General features: G+C 35.5%; 1 protein-coding gene across 1 annotated transcript in view; it reads right to left on the bottom strand.

Annotated features, from left to right (window-relative positions):
- The window catches only part of SAMSN1 (SAM domain, SH3 domain and nuclear localization signals 1), a 52,347-nt gene that overhangs the window by 15,704 nt on the left and 11,912 nt on the right, over window positions 1-24,731 (bottom strand). The window contains exons 2-5 of the mRNA XM_056135469.1: window positions 12,730-12,801; window positions 7,806-7,952; window positions 3,416-3,545; window positions 1,100-1,251 (exon numbers count right to left, since the gene is read on the bottom strand). Coding sequence (XP_055991444.1) covers window positions 1,100-1,251; window positions 3,416-3,545; window positions 7,806-7,952; window positions 12,730-12,801 — 501 coding nt within the window. The remainder of the gene's footprint in view (window positions 1-1,099; window positions 1,252-3,415; window positions 3,546-7,805; window positions 7,953-12,729; window positions 12,802-24,731) is intronic.

Genomic DNA, 24,731 nt, shown 5'->3' on the forward strand with positions numbered 1-24,731 from the left:
GCACCTGAAGTGGTGCATTGGTATCTGTTAGGAAAGGTTAAAATCCTCAGTGAAAATGTGTCCAGTTTATCTCCTCCTACTCCCCTCACCTAAAAGTTAGCAGTCTATAGCTTCCTTTTCCTAAAGACAGATTTTAATTTATTTCATTGAAATGACTAAGGAGCCAGTTGTGGGTAGCAATAGTTTCCTCGTTATTCAGTTGAGTTTATTTATCTAATTTGATAACAGTAAAGGAAAAGAAAAGGCCTGGATGCTCTAAATATTAAATAACAGTACTAATGCTCCATAACTTGCAATAATTATTGTTTAACTCTGGTTGGTGTTGACAGCATAAAAATTTATGATTTTAGTTCCTTCAGCTAGCATGTATGTGACACGAAAAGAAATCATTTGACATCTATAAGATATTTTAGCACCACAACTTCATTCATTTGCACGATTCTAAGTAATCGTCCCCTTGAGTGTCAGTGGGACTGTGAAAATGAGGCATGATTATTTTGCTATATGACAGAAAGTCTGTGCAGATAAAATTAATCTCTCAAATTCATTTTGTAAGAAAAGGAAAATTATCTTGATCTTTCTGAATTAATCAGACAGATTTTCTTGTAAATAAAGATATGTGATGGTATAGAGGTTATGGAACTTGCCCTGCATGTGGCTGGCCCTGGTTAGAGTCCCTGGCATCACATATGATCCTCCAAACACTGTGAGGGGTCATTTTTGAGCAGAAAGCTAGGAAGAGCCCTTAAGTACTACCCAGCATGTCCTTCGCCTCCTTTTTTTCACCAAGAGATTTGAAGTGCATGAGTGACCATTCTTCCCGCAGGCCTTGAGGAAACTACAATGTTGTATTCTAGGTTAGGATCCTCAAGAAGCTGAGAAAGACCCCCTCAGTTGACTTTCTGCAAGAAATTGGGCCTTAGAGCCCTGCAACTAGAAGGAAAGGAATTCTGTCAGCAGCCAGAGAGCCTGAGAGAAGATCCTTTGATGCCATCACAACCTCTGACCCCTTGACTCTAGACCAATGAGAATTTAAGTAAAGACCCCAGCCCAGCTACCCATGACAAATCATACAGAATGTAGGTATATTACTCTGTACCTTGATTTTAAGGGAATCAGTGTCATAAGGGCTTGGCGTGAAGTCAGTATGCACCCTGGCCCGGCCATGGAATGGTCCAGAGTAGAGGCCATTGTCGTCAAGTCGAAAGCTGTCTCTGTTACTTGTCCCATCTGAACAGCTTGTGATTCCACCTGATGAAGGGATAACAGGGAGTACCAGTTTTTATCAAAGGCTTATCACATTCTGAACCACTGTGTAGATACAACATAGCAGTGGGAATACCGAAACAATAGGGTGACAGTCTCCATATAGGCTTTCAAGTGACAGACCCCTGATCCTGCCTGCTAGTCACGCTTCATCAGCAACTAATGCCCTCTGAGCCACTTTTGGTCTTTGCCCAGTCATTCTGACTATCCTCAACCAACAACCCAAACACTCTCCATGACTGAGTCCAGACAGTCTTTGGAGCATTGGACACTTGTTAAAGAGGCAGATAATATGTAGACTTAACACCCCCCACTCCCTAGATAATTAATGAGCTAGGTAGTAGAGACTTATTGTCTACCCCACATGCTAGTCAATTTTGTATATCTAAACAAAGGCAGGAACTGATAACAGCAGCTTGATCTGTGTGTACTGTTGATCATAGAATCCCATGGTTCCTTGAAGCTAATCAAAAAATAGCAAACTGCTCCCAGACTGCTGACTCTCAAGAAAAAGCCATCTGAAGGCAGGGAAGGCAGTACTTTTGCTTAAGAGAGTGTGAGGGAAGGAGACAGTATATTTCAATGTCTGAGCTTCCAATTGGTTTTAAAAGTTCAAAGCTGATCATTTAAAACTCCAAATTCTTGTCCTCTCTTCCTCCCCTTTCTCATATTGAATTTCAGGGGGAAATGAGAAAGAGTATCCCCTTTCTTTCTTTCTTTCTTTCTTTCTTTCTTTCTTTCTTTCTTTCTTTCTTTCTTTCTTTGCTGTCTGGCTGAGGACAGTGGCTTCCAATGAAGATAACTATTTCTTGACACTTTCTTTCATTTAAATCACTTTCCTTCATTGTAGCATTTTTGTGCTCTATAATGAGAAAACAGCCCTGGTTTTGCTAACATTTATGCAAATGATTATGGAGAGATATGAAAATTCTTACTCTATGTTGTATATGAACTGGTGTTAAAAGGGGAGGGAGAGGAGGAAGTTATCTCTAATTACAGAAATTAAGTTTTATGTGGTAACATTTGAATGGACCATCTCCTCTAACCCTCCCTTCTTGTGACCACTCAAGATTTTCATGGCTTCTAGTCAATATCATATTTGACCATATTTAGCATTGCAGTTTGAAATGTGTAAACTTACAGCAGAAATGAATATAAGTGAAATCTGAATTTCACACATGTAAAAATATATCCCTCAAATGTTTCTGCATTAGCTTTTTCCCCCCTCATGAAATAATTTTTAAATGTATGGGAAAATAGTTTAAAATTCAGAATAATTAAAACATCTGGTCTTTGCACTGCATCTTCAAATAATAGAAGCAGTTGATTTAAAAGGAAATGGAAAGCAAACTCTGAAAAGATTAGATGAGTGTATCAGTATACATGCAAAATATAATAAAATGTATAAGGCATTCTCCACTATCAGTAATTTTCATACAACTAGTGTAGAAAAATCTATGACTAAATTCTGAGCAATTTCCTTCTTAGAAAAATACCAGTTGAACATGTGCTGATTTCTTTTTGTACCTAAATAGAGATTTTCTTTTGATTTCATATTTGTTTATTTATTCTTTACTCAATAATGCTGCATGGAGATACAAAAAGTATATGCTAGAACTTAAGCAAAGATCTTACTCTTTTTGAGATATCAAGGATAAAAGGAAAGAAAAGGAAGAAAAGGAAAGAAAGAAAGAGAAGGGGAGGGCAGGAAGGTAGAAGGTAGAGACAAAAAGGAAGGAATAAGGGAAGGAGATAAAAAGACCCAGGCTTTATTTGAACACACTGAGCATTTTTTAAAATGTGCATCAGATAATAATGATTCTCTTCAACGTACACTTTTATTTTTGGTTTAATCACCTACCTCAATCTTTTTGAGGCATATCCCAAGAGTCCTGCTGATTACAGTGGGATGGTTCAACAAAAATCATAATTTCACCAGTATATTATTTATCATTTCAAACAATCGCAACTGGATGGTTTTAACACATCCTACATTTTTGTTATGTCTCTTATCAGGTAACTAATTGCTGCTAATTTGACACTTGTTGCTAATTTGAGAAACAAAACCCAGAGAAGCAAATTTGTTGCTTTTAAGAAACGTAACCATGGAACTCTCATTTATGAACTTGCCCTTATTTTATAATCTTACTTGATGAGCTATGTCCACTGTAGATACTGTCCATGGAGTCGCTGGCTTCAAGGGAAATTTTTTCCATGCGAGTCCCAATCATGGGGTCACTATTCCGACAAGGCAGGGTATCCTCTTCATCTTCCTCATCCTTCAGTAAACATACCAAAGGTTAGTGCAGAGAACAGATTTTCATGGAGATGTTCACTGTGTGCCTTGATTTAACAAGCAAGATGTACCTTAACAATAACATACTTAGGAACACATCAACATAAAATCTGAGAGTCACTGATCTTTAGTTTGGTTCTCACTGAACATTTTGTAGGGTACTCCAAAAAGTTCTTTAGCTGAAATATTTCCCACATTATGAAATTAAATAAACAGCAATAATCCTTTTTATTTTAAAATTAGGATGATAACAGCAAGACTCTCTAATGAGAAATTTCAGATTTATTGACATATGTGCTTTATCTATTAAAGCACTTTTGTTTCTTTGTGTTCTTTTTTATCATTTATTTACCACCATTACTAATCCTCCGAGATCTGATATTACAAGTATAAACTCTGTATAGTTGTTTCACGTCAGTTATTTGCACCCTACCAGATCACTAGATATGAATAAAACATGCACACTTTGCAATTCTAAAGCAAAGCTTATCTAAGAAGCTTTACAAATTTCATACTGTGCTTGCCACCTAGTCAAGTGAAAAGCAAATCTTGCATAAAATTAGGAAAGACAGACAATTTCAAAACAAATTACATCTGCTTGAAAACATCTCAAATGTTTTCCATATTTAGACTGTTTGGACAAAATTTATGAATTTCTTAATATTCCTCAAAGTGTAATTGAAAGTTTCTCATTTTTTCAGATATTTAAATGTTGATAAAACTTTAGATATGCATGGCATATAATCATATTTATCTTTTGCTTTTATCCATTTCTTTGTTCACTCATTCGGTCATTCATTATAAGTTTATAGAAGAATATTTTAGCAAATTGGCACTGCTTTGAGAACTGGGGGATATCATGGTAAAGGCAGTAGGAATTCTGTAATGAAATTAACTAAATTTCACTAAATTTATGTCTACATATATATGTCTGTGATATTGGAGAGGTTTACATAAACAAAATGAAAAATGCAATTCAGAAAGTAAGTGCTACGAAGGAAGTAAAACTGACTGATGTGGGAGATTTAACAATTTGGATTCAAGTTGTGGGAAGGTAGCCGATTGAGAAGGACTAAATTCCAAAAATCTCTTCCATAAGAAACTCATGCTTTGTATATCAGTGCGGGGTAAAAAGAAGACATAACACATAAAAGATTTAGAGACAGTTTTCAAAATAGATGTAATAGCAGTGTAACTGAACTCAGAATGAACTTGGGTTGTACAGTGGAAAGCAACCAAGCCATGAAGGTAAAATTAAGAGTGAGGGTAACAAGAGTGTTTGAGCTGCCATGTTCTCATGGGAGCCATGCACCCTGCCTATGACCAAAACAGAGAGAAAATATATAAATATTCTAGTTTGATGTGTGGTTGAAATCTTTGGTTCAAGTATTCATCAATATGATCAAAGTTTTCTTAGAACAGTATTGAAGTCTGAGACTCTCATTGATCTTTCCTTATTTTACAGATGTCAGGTTGACATTACACTCTGAAGTCTTTTCGTTACTATTTCTTTTTTTCCTTTTTAATCTTTGACAGGAATATTCTACACAATAAAATTTATTGTGTCTATTCCTTTCTGGGATTTCCTGCCCATAGGTGTAGAGTAAATACACCATAGTAAGAAATGTATTGTGATGACATTGTGAAATTTTAATCAGAGAAATGAAAATTCTCAATTCAACTGCTGAAAGAACTTTCTAGCTTTGATGTGTAGGATGTATTTTATGGGAACAGAGGAAGAAAGAAAACTAATTAGGTGGATATTATGGTAATCCAGGCAAGTGAGTTTGTTACTTGATCCAAAGTAGAACTAGTTTACATGGAAAAAAGTAGATATTTTAGGATAATTTAATTTTAGAATCAAGAGAATGTTCTGAAGAACTGGTATGAAAATTAAGAGAAAGAAAGAATGTCAATTTATTAACTTCCCTTCTACCAACCCCCACGAACACTCTCTTACTTTCTAACCTAATATTGTGGTAGTTCTTGCCTGTTAGCATCGGAAAGACTGAGCTCGAAACTATTTTTCAAGATTAGAGCTCAAAGAATCAATAATTATGTTTTGGATATGCTAGGTTGTGGATATCTATGTCAATGATAATACAAATAAGCAATCAATTGTATAAATATAATAGATTTTAAATAGAGATTTGACTTTGAAAACAATGTTAAGAGGTTGAATATGTCAATTAGAAGGAGAAAAGACACTGAAAGTGCTCACAAAAAAGTCTCAGGAGTATTCAGTAGTTAGAGAGATAAGAAATAAAGCAGAATTAAGTGCCAGGAAGATAGTTTAATGGGCTAATTGCATGAGAGTGTGCTCTGCATGCAGGAGGTACAGGTTCAATCCCTGGCACTCTATGTTGCACTGAGCTCTACTGAAAGTGACCGCTGAGCACATATCTGGGAGTAATCTCTAAACACTACTGGGTATTCCCCACCCCCAAACAAAATTAAACATAAAATGAACAACAGAGAGAGAGAGATACTGAGTGAAAGAGAGACAATAAATAAAGCAAAGTCAAAAAAGAAATCCAGAACAACTTCCAAGGAAATCAAGAAAGACTCATATATTTAAGTTGTCTTAAATAGAAAAGTAATATAAGAAAGCAGAGTGATCACTGGATTTTACAACATGGAAACAACTACTGGTTGTGCCAAAGTTTTTGGATTTATTGGGGGAAAGAGTTCTGTTAATGTAGGTTAAAAAGAGAATGGACATAAGACATATAAACTAGGGAAGGTTATGGACTAGAGAAATAGCAGAGGATAAGGTGTTTTCCTTAAACATGGAAGACCTTGGTTTGATACTTGAAACCCCACATATAGTTGTCACACGGCATCAAGAGTGATGCTTGAGAAGTGTCAGGAGTAGGCAATAAGTAATGCTGAGTGTGACTCCAAAAGCAAACTATTTTTTAAAAAAAAAGACACATGCCGCTCAATAGAATAATAAAATTGAGAGCCCAGATATCAACTTATGATCCTTATATCTATGATCAGTTGAGAGTTAGAAGAGTAGCAAGACAATAGGGGATAGAGCAGTCTTTTTAGCACGCAATATCGATATCTGGATATCTACATGAAAAAAAATTGAATCTGAACTACAACATATTATATAGAAAAAGTAATGAGTCATATACCCAAGTTCAAGAGATACATCTGCAAAACTCTTTGAAGAAACTTACTAAGCAGAAGTTTCTACACATAAAAAATGTGAAATTAAAACAAAATATAAATTGAACTACATCATTTTAGTTGCAACCATTAAAAAGTGAAACTATAATACATATATTGGGAGATAATATATATGTTGTATATTACCAGACCAGGTACTTGGGCCAAGAGTATATTCTAACATGCTTATAATTCAACAACAAAAAGACAATCAAATTAAAATACAGGTAAGACATTGGCATAAACATTTATCTATAGAGGGTATTAACTGACTAATAAATACATGAGAGAATTATCAACATTATTAGTGATTACATAATTGTAAATCAAAATCACATTGAGCTTCTTATTCACCCAAATGAAATGACTAACATCAAAAACATTACAAGTGTTGACAAAACTGAAGAATGTGAAACTCTACATTGCTAGTAGAAATGTAAAATGATGTAGTTGCAATAGAGTTTTCCAGTTTATTAGATAGTTATTATAAGTTCATAAAAAGAATTGCCTTATATAAAATCTTGCACCAAATTATTAATATAAGATTATATTTAACAGCCAAAATATGGAAGTAACCCAAATGTAAAAAGAATGAATAAAGGTAACTGACTGATTTCTTCAGAATATTACTTAACATTAAAAAGGAATGAAGTGGACTGATTAGATAATATAGTGGGTAGGGAGCTTGTCTTGCACTTTGATGACCTGGGTTCCATCCCCAGCATCCCATATAGTTCTCTTAGGATGGCCAGGAGGCATTCCTGAGTGCAGAGCCAGCTTTAATTCCTGACCATTGCCAGGTGTGGTCCCCAAACTAAAACTAAATAAATAAAGGAATGAAGTACTGATAATTTCTTTTAAAATATATATATATATATATATATATATGTGAGATGATCTTTCTAACTTCAGTTTTTTTTACTAAAATGTAATTCAATACTTTCACTCAGCTTCTAAGTACTATGACAGATGTTGAAGTACTTCATGAACTACAAAATACTACAGAGTTCAGGGGAATTTATGAAATATTTTAAAAATAATTTAACAGATACAACATTATACTTACCTTTTCCTCAGAAAGAGCTTTGATGTACTTTTTAGCCACTTTTTTCTTCATTGTCCAAGAGATATTTCTCATTTTTTTACCCAAACCTGCATTATTTGAACTTTTGTGTTGTTCTCCACTACTATTTATGAGTTCCTCTTCATGTACCTATTTAGAATTGTTCGAATTAAAAAAAAAGAAAAGAAAGATTTGATCTTAGACATTTTTGAGAGAATCCAAATTTGTGTTTTTCTTAACATTCAAGGAGACAGTCCCAAATTTCAAACAACATGGATGTAATACACAATTTTAAAGTTTTTCAGGACCAGTTACCTATGTTTCAAAACAGAAAGTAAAACTTGTGATTTTCAAAGGTTCGTGTTTTCACATCAGATTTTAAAAAGGGACTTTTGGCTATTTTTAATAGTGTATTAAAGAACAACGTTAGTTATTCCCAGTACTGAAATGAACAACACTGAACTAAATGTCAGGCATGAAATGTGGTTTTGTTTTGAAAGTCTGTAGCATCTATCAAGGTGGCAAGTGGTTAAAAATATCTTTTGCTTGTAGAAATTGAGATGGTGATTATTTTAAAGAAATTTTAGAGTTACTTAAATCTGAAAAACTGCCTTTTAAAATTTTTCAGATTTGGCACACCACTAATTTTCCATATTTTTAAGCGTGTAAATACAAAGAGTAAAATTTAATTACTTAATAGGATCAAATTCTCATGTAATATGTACACTCTTCTAATGAAATCTCTTATTTGGGCTATTTTCACCTTGTGCTGATTCATAATCTTTTTGACTTACTATCTATATGAAAACATCTCAAAATAAGACAAATTTATAGCCCAAAAAACTCTTTAACTGGACATAAAATGTGACAAAATATAACATGAATATTATATTATGTAAGTATATGAAATTAAATAGATATCATTTCTAACACTTCCCAGTTCTTCCTTGCTCTCTATAGCTGTGAGTCTTAAAATTGGTCCCCAAAACAGCAACTGTAGCATCTGTTGGGGTGAATTAGTATTTTTCAAAATTCTACTAATTCTGATATTGCTGAAGTATAAAAACTGTAATTAAGTATTGTCACTCTAGACTCTTTGTTGCTTCTCTATTGTGCTCAAAACAATCCTTCTAGATAACCCACCAATGTCTTTATTCAGCCAGGTGTCTACTTACATGCCAAGACATAAGTAACTCACATGGCAAGACATAAGTGAGAGATTTTTTTTCTGACTAATCACCCTATCTGATGTCTGTTTCATGAAACAGGATTTTTGTTTTTACTTTGAGTGCCTAAAATATTTGTAGAAACATCACTGCCTCCCATATTTTTGAATAAACAAATTTCATTTGGAACTTTTGAATGCTTTTTCTTTTGGACTATAGGTTTTAATCATACATCCCCAACGTCTCAAGATTAACAAGAAAGGACCCTTAAATGCTATCCCGTCAATCACTATTCACCATTGTTTGATTGGTGAAAAGCCAATTATTTCCTCAATATAAGGTAAAAAAAGGTAAAGGCCCTCCCGTTGATCGTCGATTTGCTCGAGCGGGCCCAGTAACGTCTCCATTGGAGACTTTGTTGTTACTGTGTCTGGCATATCGGTAGCTTGCCGGGCTCTCCGAGAGGGGCGGAGGAATCGAACTCGGGTCAGCCATGTTGGCTGTGTGCAAGGCAGACGCCCTACCCGCTGTGCTATCGCTCCAGCCCTTTGGTTAGAGCGTGGTGCTAATAACGCCAAGGTCGCGGGTTCGATCCCCGTACGGGCCAGCAGGTTCCTCAATATATAGATAAAAATATATAGGAAACATCTCTTTAGATAACTTGAATACTTTAATATGAAGGTTTAATTACATAGTTAACATCATTATTAATCAATATTATGTTTTGCTTCATATCTTAACCCAAATTGCCTATGATATATATGAACGGACAGCCAATTTAAGCCCTCATTGCACTTTATTAATTTCTACATTCAAGGTTATAAAGGCAAAGATTCTTTGCTCAATTCAAAAGCCTTACTAAATTATAACTTGGAGACACTTTCAATTTTTAGTTAGCCTTTTGCTTCTCTTTTCTTAATCAACTTTCTCTATCTTTATCATGAAGTACAAACTAAAATAAAGGTTATAGTAAACCTATGTTAATGGACAATTGCTTAGTCATAAAACAATCCAAAATATTTTTAATTTTAGATTTTGAAATATAATTACTTACATAATCTTGAAGAAAGTAATCTCTACATACTTTTTTAGGGAAGTGGGGAGATTGGGCCACACCTGCAATACTTAGGGTTTACTCCTTCAGAGTTTATACTCAGGGTTTCACTTCTTGCAGAGCTAGTATGGGGTGCTGGGGATCGAACCATAGTCAGTTGCTGTGCTATCTCTCTGGCCTCTCAATATACTTTAATTTTAGTATTTTCTGTGATGTTCTCTTTCATGGTCTGAAAACAACTATGTAGTAGGATGAAAGAACATATGTATTAAATACATATGTATATACATGCCAATGAAAATATTAAGTAATAGATGTTACTTTGTGTCTTTTTTTTTGCCTAGAATAAAGACCCTCCCGTTGATCGTCGATTTGCTCGAGCGGGCCCAGTAACGTCTCCATTGGAGACTTTGTTGTTACTGTGTCTGGCATATCGAATACTCTCGGTAGCTTGCCGGGCTCTCCGAGAGGGGCGGAGGAATCGAACTCGGGTCGGCCATGTTGGCCGCGTGTAAGGCGAACGCCCTACCCGCTGTGCTATCACTCCAGCCTAGAATATCAATGCTAAAATAAAACTATTTTATGGGCTGGAATGATAGTATAGTGGGTAGGGCATTTTCCTTGCACATAGCCAACCTGAGTTCAATCCCCGGCATCCCATATGGTCCCCCAAGCACCACCAGGAGTAATTGCTGAGCATAGAGCCAGGAGGAACCCCTAAGCATTGCTGGGTCTGACACCCCCAAAATAAAAACCAAAAAAAATTATTTTAAAACAGTAAATGCATATAGGAATCTTTAAAGTATTTTGAGAAATAAGATATGATAAAGTTATTTAAAAAATAAATAATAAAATATAGTTACCAGTATGTCTAATAAAATTAAATAAGATACAGTAACTAGATAGCCTGCAAGTTTGTCCAAACTTGCAGGCTATCGAATGTAGCCTGCCCACAGGGCAGAGTCTGGCAAACTCCCCGTGGCATACCAAATATGCCAAATACCAGTAACAATGATGGGTCTCATTCTCCTAAATAGCCTTGAATATAATCTCAGGGCCAGGATGAAAGAGACGTTACTGGGGCCTGCTCGAGGCAATCGACGAATAACAGGATGATGAAATGAAATGAAATGAAATGAAATGAAATGAACAGTAACTAGAATGTATAAGAAGAATTCCATAAAATTAAAAATCTATTTATATAATACATATGGAGTTACTGCATGGGTTTTAATAGTAAACATGTATACATGTATTTTTACTTTTCTCAATATGTATTCTTACATTCTACTATTTTACTAGTGTGTGTGTGTGTGTGTGTGTGTGTGTGCACGCTCTTGCACACAATCTGGGTTACACTTTGCTATGCTCAAGGTTTATTCCTGACTTTGTATGGAACAATCGCTCCTCATGGGACTCTGGAGACCATGTGTGGTGGTCATGTTCAAGTGGCTTACCTCCTTTACTGTCTCTCCAGGTCCATTTTATTATTTATCATCTTTCATTAATCAGGTATCCTAATTATTCCATGTTTTGTATAGATAATATAACAGGATGGCAATTTTGTTATATTATCTATACAAAACATGGACTAACTGGGATAGCTGATTAATAGTAGCTAGTAAATGACAGAGCCCGTGCAATAGTATAGTGGTTAGGGCACTTATATTCCATGAGGCTCACCCAGGTTTTATTCCCCCACACTTTTTATAGTCCTCTGAGCACCGCTGGGCATAATCCTTGATCAGAGTCAAAAGTTAGCACTTTTAGGTGTGCCCCCAAAGCAAACAAGTAAAACAAGTAATTACTGAGAAAAAAAAATTAGTGGTAAAATATAAATATGAATAGTTCATATATAACACAGGTAAAATATTTAGTACTATGATTAATTTGTGGGGCACTTTTTTTAAGTCATATTTAATGTAGTCATTGTTTTCCAATATGTATGCAATTATCAACAAATGAATATTTTCAGTGCTTATGGTGGCTTTTCACTTCTACTGGGTAAATATGATAAATTCACTTAATTTATTTGTAAATAAAATAATCATAACATCTTTAAGCGGGTAGGGCGTTTGCCTTGCACATGGACACCCTGGGTTCTGGGTTCAGTTCCTCTGTCCCTTTTGGAGAGCCCGGCAAGCTACCGAGAGTATCTTGCCCACGCGGCAGAGCCTGGGCAAGCTCCCCTGTGGCATATTTGATATGCCAAAAACAGTAACAACAAATCTCACAATGGAGACTGCACTGGTGCCTGTTCCAGCTAATCAATGAACAACAGGAAGACAGTTCTACAGGACAGTGCTGTTCCTCACTTCAGAAATGCACTGAATTTGGGAGTCAAAAATTTGGGGATTCTTAAATTCATATGCTTCATCCTCAAACATTTTCTGTGTCATTTTCAGTGCATTGTTCAGTGGATCATTAAATGTGGGGGATTGGACGGGAGCCTTCTACATGCGTGCACACTAGCCCTTTGGTCTACTTTGTAGCCCACCTGCTGTACTTCTTGAGACCTTTTTACTCTTAATATGGAGCATGGTACTAGGTACTAAGCATTTGTTTGCTCATTTATCAAAAATATATATGCAAGACAATGCTTTAAAACATCTGTTTTTCTTGCTGTACTTTGCAAAAGTGACATTGGTTTTGTAATTTTTCCATAATGTATTTATAGAGTACTCAAAAAGTGAAATAAAACACTAACCTCAGTTGAATTATCTGATTTTGAGATGGAATTTTTCCGAAAACGATCAAAATTCCCAAAACTACTGCTGCGCTATAAAATAAGAAAGGGAAAGGGAATTTAGCATTTGTGATTTTCACTATAAAATCATTAAAATATTAAGTTATAATTCAATAAGCATCAGTCTATTGCTAATACAATATTGAAAGTTTACTGTACCTGGAATACATAAGAAACTGATAAATTATTATTAATTCGTACAGTAGAGAGGTAGTATGTCTTCATATGCTTTGTGCTATTATGTCAATCACCTTGAGAAAATCAGTTGAATTATTTTATGTTTATAGTATTGCTTTTGAGCTTGGGAATAAATTTACTTCTATGCTGAAATGGCATATATTATTAATAAACAACCAATAAGTAAATAACAATACCACTTACACACACTCACACACACACAAATTAAGTATCGTAGTAGATGAACCATTTATATCATAAATATAATATTTCTATAAAAACATGAACACAAATTCATTTCCCATAAGTCTTATAATTTGAAACTATTAACACTTATAGCATGAAAATCAGAGAGATGTATTAATTTATTGAAAGAAACACAGTCTAAGCTTGGGAATAAAACTGAAATTTTCTATATATAGAGCTACTATAGAAATACAATGAGACTGCTGGGTCAGTTCATCTAGTGTTTTGAAAATAAAAGCTCAATGTTAAGAGATTTGTTTCCTTGGATATGTATTGCATACTACATTAAAATTTATTCTCATGAAACATGTTCAAGTCAGGTAAAAAGTTCCTGATGTGCTACATAGTAAATGATTCTCCTAAACGTGTTCCCAAAAAAATATCTGGAGTTTTGGATTAAAAAAAAATTGGTATCGCCTCACTTTTTTGTATTGAATGGGATGGCAAATGGTTGACATTTGGTTCTCTATATATCTATAAACTGTCAGCATATCTTCTGCCACAAGAACTCTTATCTTAAGCTTACACAATTTTAAAAATAATATTGAAGCAGGCAGGTAGATGGGGAAGGGCTTTCTATGGGAGTGGGTGCTTGGGAAGTAATAAAAACCAACTAGCCCTAAGGCTGTCAGGACCTACCCTGTGGACACAGAAACTAGGACCTGATAAGACCTTTACTTGGCACCAGCACAGACCCAGAGAAGCATCAGCACAGACCCTTGTGAGAGAAATTCCAGGGGTGGAGATAAAAAGGATAAAAAGGTCAGGAAAGGAATTTTAAAGAAGACCATCAAATAGTCCCAACTCTACCCCTTGGCAACCCCTAGCAATGGACTCTTACTTAGACAGCCCCATGTGGGGGCACATTGGGTGAAATCCTATAAAAGCCACCTCGAACAAAGGTTGTGCACACATTATGCAGCCTGGGCCCATGTTCAACCTGTGCCCATGTGTTGTTCCAAGTAAATGCAGTGCCCAAGCACATAGCAGCTCTTGAGCTGTGTACTTAGGTGCTTTCATATCTTATGCGGGGATGTGTTGTAGGGCTCCCTTTCCACTCCGGAGAAGCCTGTGTTCTCTTGAGTGTTTTATTCTCTCTCTCTCTCTCTCTCTCTCTCTCTCTCCCCCCCCCGCCCCCCGCCATTGCCCAAAATTTCCAAAAAAAAAAAACCCTGTTTTTTCTTCACTGCTTGACTCCTCCCAAAATTCTTTTCTTTTTTTTTTTATTTATTTTTTTCCCTTTATTTTATTTTATTTTTTTTAAAGTTGTAGATTTACAATTTTTTGTGCTTTGGTTTCAATTATACAATGATCAGATACCCATCCCTCCACCAGTGCCCATTTTCCACCACCATGGATAATATCCCTCCCACCCCCATCCCCCCATCCCCCCTGTCTCTGTGGCAGGGCAATCCCCCGTGTTCTCTCTCTCCTTTTGGGTGTTGTGGTCTGCAAAAGAGGCATTGAGTGGCAAACATGTTCAGTCCATAGTCTACTTTCGACATGCATCTCCCCTCCTGGGAGGATCCTCCAAACATCCTTTATTTGGTGCTCCCTTCTCTATCTGAACAGCCCTTTCCTCTAGGATACCCGGCTGGCCTCTAAGTTATGGAGTAATCCTCCTGGTGCTGATCTCAGCTATTCTTGGGTATCAATCTCATACTTTGTTACTTTATATCCCCCAGATGAATGCAATCTTTCTATGTCTATCCCTCTCTTTCTGACTCATTTCGCTTAGCATGATACTTTCCATATTGTACCACTTGTATGTAAATTTCATGACTTCATCTTTTCTAAGAGCTACATAGTACTCCATTGTGTAGATGTACCAAAGTTTCTTTAACCAGTCATCTGTTCTTGGGCATTCAGGTTTCTTCCAGTTTCTGGCTATTGTAAAGAGTGCTGCAATGAACAAACAAGTGCAGATGTCACTTCGACTATACATTTTTGCCTCTCTGGGATATATTCCCAGGAGTGGTATTGCTGGGTCAAATGGGAGCTCAATTTCTAATTTTTTGAGAATCGTCCATACTGTTTTCCAGAAGGGCTGAACCAGTGGACATTCCCACCAACAGTGAAGGAGTGTCCCTTTCTCGCCACATCCACGCCAGCATCGGTTGCTTTTGTTCTTTTGAATGTGGGCCAGTCTCTGAGGTGTGAGATGGTATCTCATTGTGGTTTTGATCTGCATCTCCCTGATGATTAATGATGTAGAGCATTTAGAACTGCAGACCAATGGAACAGGGTTGAATACACTGACATCTCTCCTCAATCATATGCTCATCTAATCTTTGATAAAGGTGCAAGTAATGTGAAGTGGAGTAAGGAAAGCCTCTTTAATAAATTGTGTTGGCATCACTGGACGGCTACATGCAAAAAAATAGGCTCAGAACTCTGCCTAACACCATGTACAAAAGTAAGATCAAAATGGATTAAAGACCTCAACATCAGACCAGAAACCATAAGGTACATTGAAGATAAAGTTGGCAAAACCCTCCATGACATTGAAGCTAATGGTATCTTCAAAGATACCACGCCACTGGCCGAGCAAGTGAAAACAGAGATAGATAAATGGGACTATCTTAAACTAAGAAGCTTCTGCACCTCCAAAGAAACAGTGACCAAAATACAAAGACAGTCTACAGAATGGGAAAGGATATTCACCGAATACACATCTGACAAGGGGTTGATATCCAGGATATACAAAATACTGGTTAAACTCCACAAGAAGAAAACATCCAACCCCATCCAAAAATGGGGCAATGAAATGAACAGAAACTTTCTCAAAGAAGAAATCCGAATGCCAAAATTCTTTTCTGTGAGGGAAAACCAGGAACCTGAAAGGTCTGGGGAAGGCCTAGGACTGACTTTCCTGTAAGGAGCAACACTCCTAACAGACTATCAGTCCGAGATTTTCCCAGCTGTTCTCCTGCTGGCAGAGGTGGATGGAGAAAAAGCGGGTCTCCTCCTGACTTTATATAAATCACCTGGGACCCCACTGGCATCAAGATAATGGTACCAAAAAGTGATGTAATAATTTGTAAAAAACAATAACTGGAATCAGTCATCTATAAAACCTTGCATGGTTCTTTCAAAAAAATCACAACTTAAGTTTAAATCAGCTTCAAAGAGTATTAGTCCTGACATACACTCCAACTCATGTCTCCCCACCAGCTATCTTTAAAACTCCTTGTTTCCCTTTTAAATGAACTGAAATAAAAAGATCCTGACATGTGACAAGGGGTGAGCTTGACAGACAGTGCGAATATCGCCCTAAGGATGATGGCTGTGTTAGACACAATTAACGCCTTTTGCTGACTTGCCACCCTTGCTGAACAAGTCCTTCAGCTTGTGGTGAGAGGGGAGAAAGAGAAGGACTGAGATTGAGAACTAGGCTGGCAAATACAAAGGCTCCTCATGCAGGGCTGACTAACCCAGAATGACTTCCCAGAGCATTAATCAGTTCAACTTGCCTCGCAGGCATTTCTATCAGGACATCATTGCCCAGGGATCACAAAAGGAAATTGAGTGCATTGTTGCCCTGTTTATAAACAACCTCAACATAGGGAATCTGTTACTCTTTTATATACTTGAAACTTCCTTATGTCTTAATTGGAACCTATGCCTAGAGCAATGTTGTAGTCTACATTCAGTCTGCCTATTAAATATTAATGAGAGTTCTAGCATGATCCCCACCACTGGATAATGGGTCATGCTGCCCAGGAGGGCAGAGAATAGGCTCACTTCAGCATTTCTCTACACTATCTTCTGCCATTAAGTAATCAATAGTCACCACCTTTTAAAATTAATTCTTCCCTAATTATATCAATAAAGGAAAGCAGATTTCGGAGCAGTGGTTTAAGAAGGCTTAAGGACTACACATTGGGTTTTGTCAGTCATCTCATTACAAATCACTCAACAGCATTAAGCCATGATAGTAGTAATATCCATCCACGCTAAGATACCCTTAAGAAGCGAATCAAAGTATTTAAAAGAACATTTGTGAAATTTCATTATTCTCCAGTTTAAAAGTTAGTGACTTTCTGTGATGGTATCATAAAATAGGTTATAGCAAATGATGAAAAAGAGCTAAAGTCTACTATGAGGTATGGGCAAATGAGCTCATTTATAATTTCTGTTCCTGTTCAGTTTCTAATGGAAACAAGTCCTTTATAAATGCATGTGTGTTTCAATATTGATCATTTCATATTGTACAATCATTTGGATTCAATTTAGCCAATCGTATGCTGCAATCAAAGCTCTCTAGAGGTGGGGTTTTTGACTTGTGTGAGATTTTTTGTTTGTTTTTGCAATAATGTGCACGGAACCCAGGGCTTCTTACATACACAAAGCAAGCATTTTATCATTGAGCATTGAGCAACATCATGGGTTGAGAGGGTGTTTTTTTTTTTTCTTGGAGGGGAAATGGCACCAACACTGGTGGTAGGTATGGTTGAGTATTGCACACACACGGAAGTGAGAAGCTACACACATAGAGAAGAGCAAAGCTAACCCACTGAAATGATGAAATATTGTAAACCAGTAATAAGTTCATGTAAAACACCACTGTTATAGAAACAAATAGTTATAACTAGGAGGAATAATACTTAAAACTTCATTTCACATATACATCATGCTGTTTCCATTGACATTAGATCATATTTCTTTTTTAAAAACCCTATGTAAATCCATACTTTTTCCTTGTGTAATCGGATGTTTATGACATAGCAGATAACTCAATAGGGAAATTTGGCATTTATGTAGCAGAATTACATATGGATTTACCCTTTGACTTAAAATTTTCCTTTCCAGACATCTAAAAATGTATCTGGATGTTACTCATTTATATACCCCTATTCACTATAAATGTTACATTATCCAAAAGCTGTGAATCCCTAGGTACAAGAGGGAACATTTGAATTTGAAAAGTTGAAACAATAAAAATGTAGATAGCTGAAAGAAAAAAAATTATCAAACTATCTCTTTTTTGTCATTGTTGTTTTGGTGTTTGGGGCTTATTCCTGTCTCTGTGCTCAGGGATCACCCCAGACTGTGCTCAGGGTACCATATGTAGTGCCAGGGATTGAACCCAGATTGGAGACATGCAAGGCAAGTGACTTAACCCCTATATTATTTCTCTTGCACTTAAAACTATCTCTTTATACTGCTATAGTATGATTTCTAGAACCAGTAAATGAAGTTAAGTGTAAAATGTATCCAGTAGATGACCATTTATTTCAGGACAGGAATATATGGGTATGTTTCAATATAGGCAAACAAATTCATTCTTTGTCAGTGGAATGGTACAAACTAAGGAGGAAAATATATTAAATTGTTCTTCTGAATATGCCTTATTATATAGTTTGACTTTAAGTACATGTATAAGTTTTTCTTATTTATAAACAAATTAAAAATGAAAACAACTCAAGTGAAAATTAAATAATTTCAAATGAAAACGAAACAAAGGAACCTAATTTCATAGTGAATTGGTGACTTAAAATATATCAAGTGATTTTAAAAAACAGTAATTTAATGCCTGAGGGACAAAGATAATGACAAACTAAATCCTAAGTAGCCTTGAGCCATCATATTGTTATTAGTAATATCTCTCTATAAAAATAATATGTATATTATGAAAAGGGAAATATTAAAATTTTAATTTGACATTGTATAAAATATATTTCAGAGTAATTAAATTGTCATGAGAGAGAAAAGTTTCTTCTTCTACCAAATCATTAGAAAATTAAAAAGTTACAAAATTATCATTTTGTGCAACTTTAATGTAATAATGAGTCAGCAATGATTCTCATTAGCTATTAAAATTACAAGAAAAGATAACAGAATATGTGCTTCATCGTGGAATTAATATTAACAATAATATATGTATATGTATATATGCATGGGCTGGAGCGATAGCACAGCAGGTAGGGCATTTGCCTTGCATGCGGCCAACCTGGGTTGGAGTCCTCCATCTCTCTCAGAGAGCCCCGCAAGCTACTCAGAGTATTCTGCCCCCACGGCAGAGCCTGACAAGTTCCCCGTGGCATATTCGATATGCCAAAAACAGTAACAAGTCTCACAATGGAGATGTTACTGGTGCCCACTCAAGCAAATCGATGAACAACGGGAGGACAGTGCTACAGTGCTACAGCGCATGTATATGCAGATATATGTTTATGTCAACTTTATGTAACTAATACATATTAGTTATATTATAAAAGAAAACATTGAGGGTCAGGGGAAATAGTACTGCAGCTATCCCTTGTCTTACGTGCAGCTGACCTGGGATTCAATCCTCAGCATCCCATATAGTTCCCAGGGCCTACCAGGAAGGATTCCTGAGTGCAGACCCAGGTGTAGCCCCTGAGCACAATAGGGTATGACCCCCAAACAAAAATAAACACAAAACCCAGTAAAATACTTGGACAAAGGATGTTAAATGACTCCAAGAGGATAGAGTAAAAAGTCAAGACAATGAGAAAACCTTGCTAATTTTATTATTCAGAAGAAATAATGAAAGAGGAAAGGTAAAGTCTAGATTAAGAACTCTTAAAAGTTATGTCAACCAAATAAAATGTAGTGATCTTGTTTACACAGAGGTCAAAATACTGTAACAAGAATATTTAGGATACATCTGAAGAAATTTCGAAAATAATCATATACTTGATGACATTCAGTAGTAGTTGAGTAACTTACAATAGTCTGGGGTATTAAATCTATGGGTTTGAAGAAAAAGTCGATTTAGAATCATTGAATGACTGACTCATAGATATGACATGCTACTACATGTTACTTTTTAATTTTACACATGTCTGTGGTTTTTAATAATAAAATGCTGAATTAAAAATATACCTGTGGGGGCCGGAGTAATAGTATAGCAGATAGAATGTTTTCCTTGCATGCCACAAACCCAGGTTCATCCCCGGCATCCCATATGGTTACTCGAGCACTTCCAGGAGTAATTCCTGAGTGCAGAGCCAGGAGTAACCCTTGAGCATTGCTTGGTGTGACCCAAAAAGCCAACATATCTGTGTAACAGCTAAAAACAACTTGCAAAGTGTTAATGTGTGAAAGCATGAACATATCCAAAAACTTCCTCTCAATTTTGCTAAAACAGCACTTAAAAATTCTTTTTAAAATAAGAGTTAATTTTTTAAATTAAAGAGTTAGTAGTTATACAGCTTTCTAAGGAACTAAGTAATACCATTTTATAACTAAATTTGCTTGGGTAATCATTATTTACAAGTATACACTTAAGGAGAAACAAAATTTTACTCTCTAAATTCATTGTAATATGATGAACTTAAATGGATGTGTATATTGTAAGATCATCTTTTGTTTTGTTTTGGTTTTGGTATTTGGACCACACCCAACAGTGCTCAGGGGTTATTCCAGGCTTTGCACTAAGGAATCTCTCCTCAAGGGCTCAAGGTACCGAATGAGATTCTGGGGATCAAAGCCAGGTCAGCTGAGTGCAACGCAAGGGCCCTAACTTCTATTCTATCTCTCCAATCCCTATTGAATTGTCTTTTGAAGATAAGATTATATGCATTTATATGGTACAAATTATCTTCTTCTAAATAATCTATTAGGTTTCATAAAAACAGGACTAAGCAAGTGTCACTTGGGGTGTTTGAATGTATTTTTGTGTGCCCCCGCACACCGCAATAAATAATATAAAAGAACCTGAGTTCTTTTTGTGTAAGTCATCTTTTTTCTCTAATTTTGTCATTTTAGGTAGAAATCATCTAGCTCTGTGTTTGAAGAAACTGTTATGGGAATAAAAACTTGCAAAACAATTTTCTTCTTAAAAGATTTTTTTCCCCATGACGTACTTTCTACTATGTCATTGCGTTTCAAAGATTGTATATGCTTGTTTTATTTATTTTTTATTCCCAGAGAAAACAGCTCTCTGGGAATGAAGGAAAAGTGGAAAAGTATCTTGATAGAAAGAATATAACTTCATAGGTTTCCTAAAATAAAGAATAGCTTAAATTTCTTATTATGATGGCGATTTCATGGTCTTGTTTTGAAAATATAATCATAATTTTGATCAAAATCTAAAGAACTTGACCTTTATTTTCAATTTTTTTAAAACCAATCACTAGCATTTGGGATCTTCAAAAATAACCTCACTTCCGTAATGACTAAATATTTGGGTAAGGCACTGGTGGAAAAGTTTCACAGTCTATTTCAAAGAAAAAATTTGCATATGTGAGTCAGACATCCACAGTATTTTGAAATATACTGGCAAATCAAACATTACACACTCTTCCAAATGAATTTTCACATTTTCTAAATATTGCAGAGAAAGTGTTGTAATAGGTTCTTGGTGATCAAAATTTTCTTTCAGCATAGTTTCGGTAGGAATATTCTATAATAATTGTATACTACATTTTAATAAGCTTTTATCCAAAGGCATTCGAGGATTTACTTTTTCTAACTAACTCAGGTGCTGAGATACGTTGAAAAGTGTGAAACAAATTCAGCTCACTTAAAATAATCTGTTAGGATTGCCTCAGTGTTAAGTAATTAAACTATCACGCGGTGCCAGTGGAAGACCATTGTGTGGGATTTGTGGGGAATGAAGGCTAAACACAATCATATCAGTGTAATATTGTTTTCAACACTAACAACTTTAACTTTGGATAAGCCACCCAAATATTCAGATATGAATGCTCTAAGTACATCTAGACTGTTAGAGCACAATATATCCTACTTGATCTCTCAGATTCAGTAACTTTTCAATCAACTACCAAAAAAATCTAAAGGAAGTGAAGATTCTGACTCCACTATGGTGCATTAAAGTTGTGTCAGAATTTCCATGTTAAACCTTTCTTTCAGAAAATGTCTTCTGCTAAAATTGAAAAAGACTCAAAGAAAAGTACCGAAAGGAAAGAAGCTAAAAATGAAAAAAAAATACAGAATGATCCATAACTTGGAGAAGTGGTTATTCACATCAGCCTATTTAATGTAACAAAAACAAATCTTATGAGGAATAGATTATCAACTGCTTAAAATTCTCAATTTTACATCTGCGTGATACGACAAAATACCAGATCTCCTGATTTAACCTGCACCCTGAGACTTACGTTACAGTGCACTTTGAAGATCTGAAGATTATATTCTAGTTGAAAGAGAGTCATCAAATAAGACTTAACACTGATGTGTCTTAACTTTCTGGGAGGAGGAATAAAATATAGTATGGCAAATATTCAGCCACTTGATATCACTGATTCTTGTAAAATTCTACAGAATAAACTGAAATAGAAGTTTGCTTTTTAAAAATTGTGACCATGATCAGATGACCTTCAACTGCCATGTTTTTTTTTTGTTTTCTCTATTTCAAACTTCCTATTTGACTCACTCACTCACTCTCATTTTTATAGTTACAGTGGACATAACCACTGAACAAACATATTGAGTCCACTCTGATTGTCCTGGAATTCTTTAATTAGACTACTGCTTCCTTGAAATCTTCAAGAATATTGCCAAGGAGCCCAATTTTATACTGTTCTAGCCCTAAGTGGCTCTCTGGATTCCTTCTGGGTGGAAGGTAGATGTGATAACAAGCGATTCTCTCTGTTTATGTCCTGTTGTCCTAAGAAAACTATTTTCTTATTTTTTTACATGCTTTATTTGTAGCCTGTACCTGTTCACTGTCTTTGGGAGAAGTTTGGACACATAATGCCAGTGTACCATACATGCACTCTTCCAGCCTCTACATCTGCTCAATTATTTCTCCAAATATTGCTATAGGCATTTATTTTCATAACAGCTACTCAATTATGTGCTTACCATCCTATTCCTGAACCACAGCAATAATTTTTTATTTCTCAATTCTCAAATTCTTTCTCATTTAATCATGAAACATCACCCCGCCAGAGCTGAATTTCTATCATGCCAGGTCATGTAACTTCATCTTTATTCTCAAAATGTAAATCTTGCTTTCACATCATTCTGAAGGCTACTGAGAGTTTGCCCTATGCCAGTTCATCTACACTTAAATCACAAACACAATCTTCCCTGGCTTGATTGAGGTATTTAATTCTTCAGATTACGGATGAAGAGAATTGAAGTTCAGAGAATGCAGGTAATTCTTCCCTAGTGAACAAACTTAAACCCACACTCAGCATAGTGCACATTCAGGATTGCTCATATCCAATAGTGCTATCAATCTGATTAAGTGAAAATCCTGATGTTTCTTGCTGGTCAATATGGACACACTCATGGTCCTTTCTTCTTTCACCTAACCAAATTGAGTTTATTCTTCAAGGGTGGGAGCTGTCTTGGTATTATTAACTATGTGAGAACACTATTGCTTTTTTCTCTTAAGCACTGCAGCTACTGTAATAAAAATTCTCCAGTCATGAGATTCAGGGAAAACCAGAGCAGATGACATACCCCATTTCACTTTTCAAATTAGATATCAAAAATCCACATGTTTCACATTTACTCAAAAACAAACTGCAGCTTAATAATATTATGACCACAGTAAATAGCTTGCTTAATTTTAATTAAATACTATAGATTTCACAATCTGCAAGTCAGTGTAAATACACTGAGTGAAGTGATATCTATGGTTAAATTGTATGAACGACATCAGACTGTCAGTCTGAATAAGTCAAGGATGTATCCTGGAGAAATTTACATTCTTTTGTCTTATTAAGGAAAGAAATTCAATATCAATGTTACACAAATATAGAAGTTTTTCCTAAAGCATATTTATATAAAAATAGCAGTGCATAATAGAGGTCAGCTTAGAAATTTATGTTAATTCACTTATAAATACTTATACTAATTAGTATATTGGAAGCACTTTGTGTGTATATGTCTATACCTATCTGACTTATAGCAAGGCTAAAGAAACATGCATTAGAATGTTCACAGATATTTGGAAGTGACTGAATTTCGTACAATTTGAATCTTCTTTTATTTATGTGTGTGGAGGAGGTGACACAACTGGCTCTGATCAGGGCTTACTTTTGTGTCTGGGATCACTACTGGAGGGGGTTAGAAACATTTTGTATTGCTGGGGATCACACCAAGGTCAGTCACATGCAAGGCAAGTGTCCTACTAGCTGTACTATTCTCCAGTCGAATGTAAATATTCTTATCTAGCTTCAAAAATTATTACTCTAAGAAATTCTGTAGTTAACTTATGGACTTCTGAGAAATTGTCAAATCCCAAGATGACAATTGCTAAAATTATGAGAAAATAACAGAAATGGTATTAGACCACAGACTGTACATTAAAAGGAGCAATTGTGTGACAAATGTATAGTGCAATTATCTCCTACTCTCTAAGGGAAAGAAAAAAGATTGTTTCTTATGGGTATAATAATTCTGATCATTAGAAAAAGAGTGGTGCATTCGGTCTATAAGTGAGAAGAAAAAATTCTTTTTATTTTCTAGTGTCTAGATGACCTACTGTTCTAAACCTTTACCAACCAGACATTTTTTCAATTCTTTTACAGGCACAGATAATTTAAAAAAATCGAGAGGAGTTGGAGCAATAGTACAGGGGATAGTGTGCTTAC

Source organism: Sorex fumeus, unplaced genomic scaffold (assembly GCF_029834395.1).
Source record: "Sorex fumeus unplaced genomic scaffold, SorFum_2.1 ptg000115l, whole genome shotgun sequence".
NCBI classification, from domain to species: Eukaryota; Metazoa; Chordata; class Mammalia; order Eulipotyphla; family Soricidae; genus Sorex; species Sorex fumeus.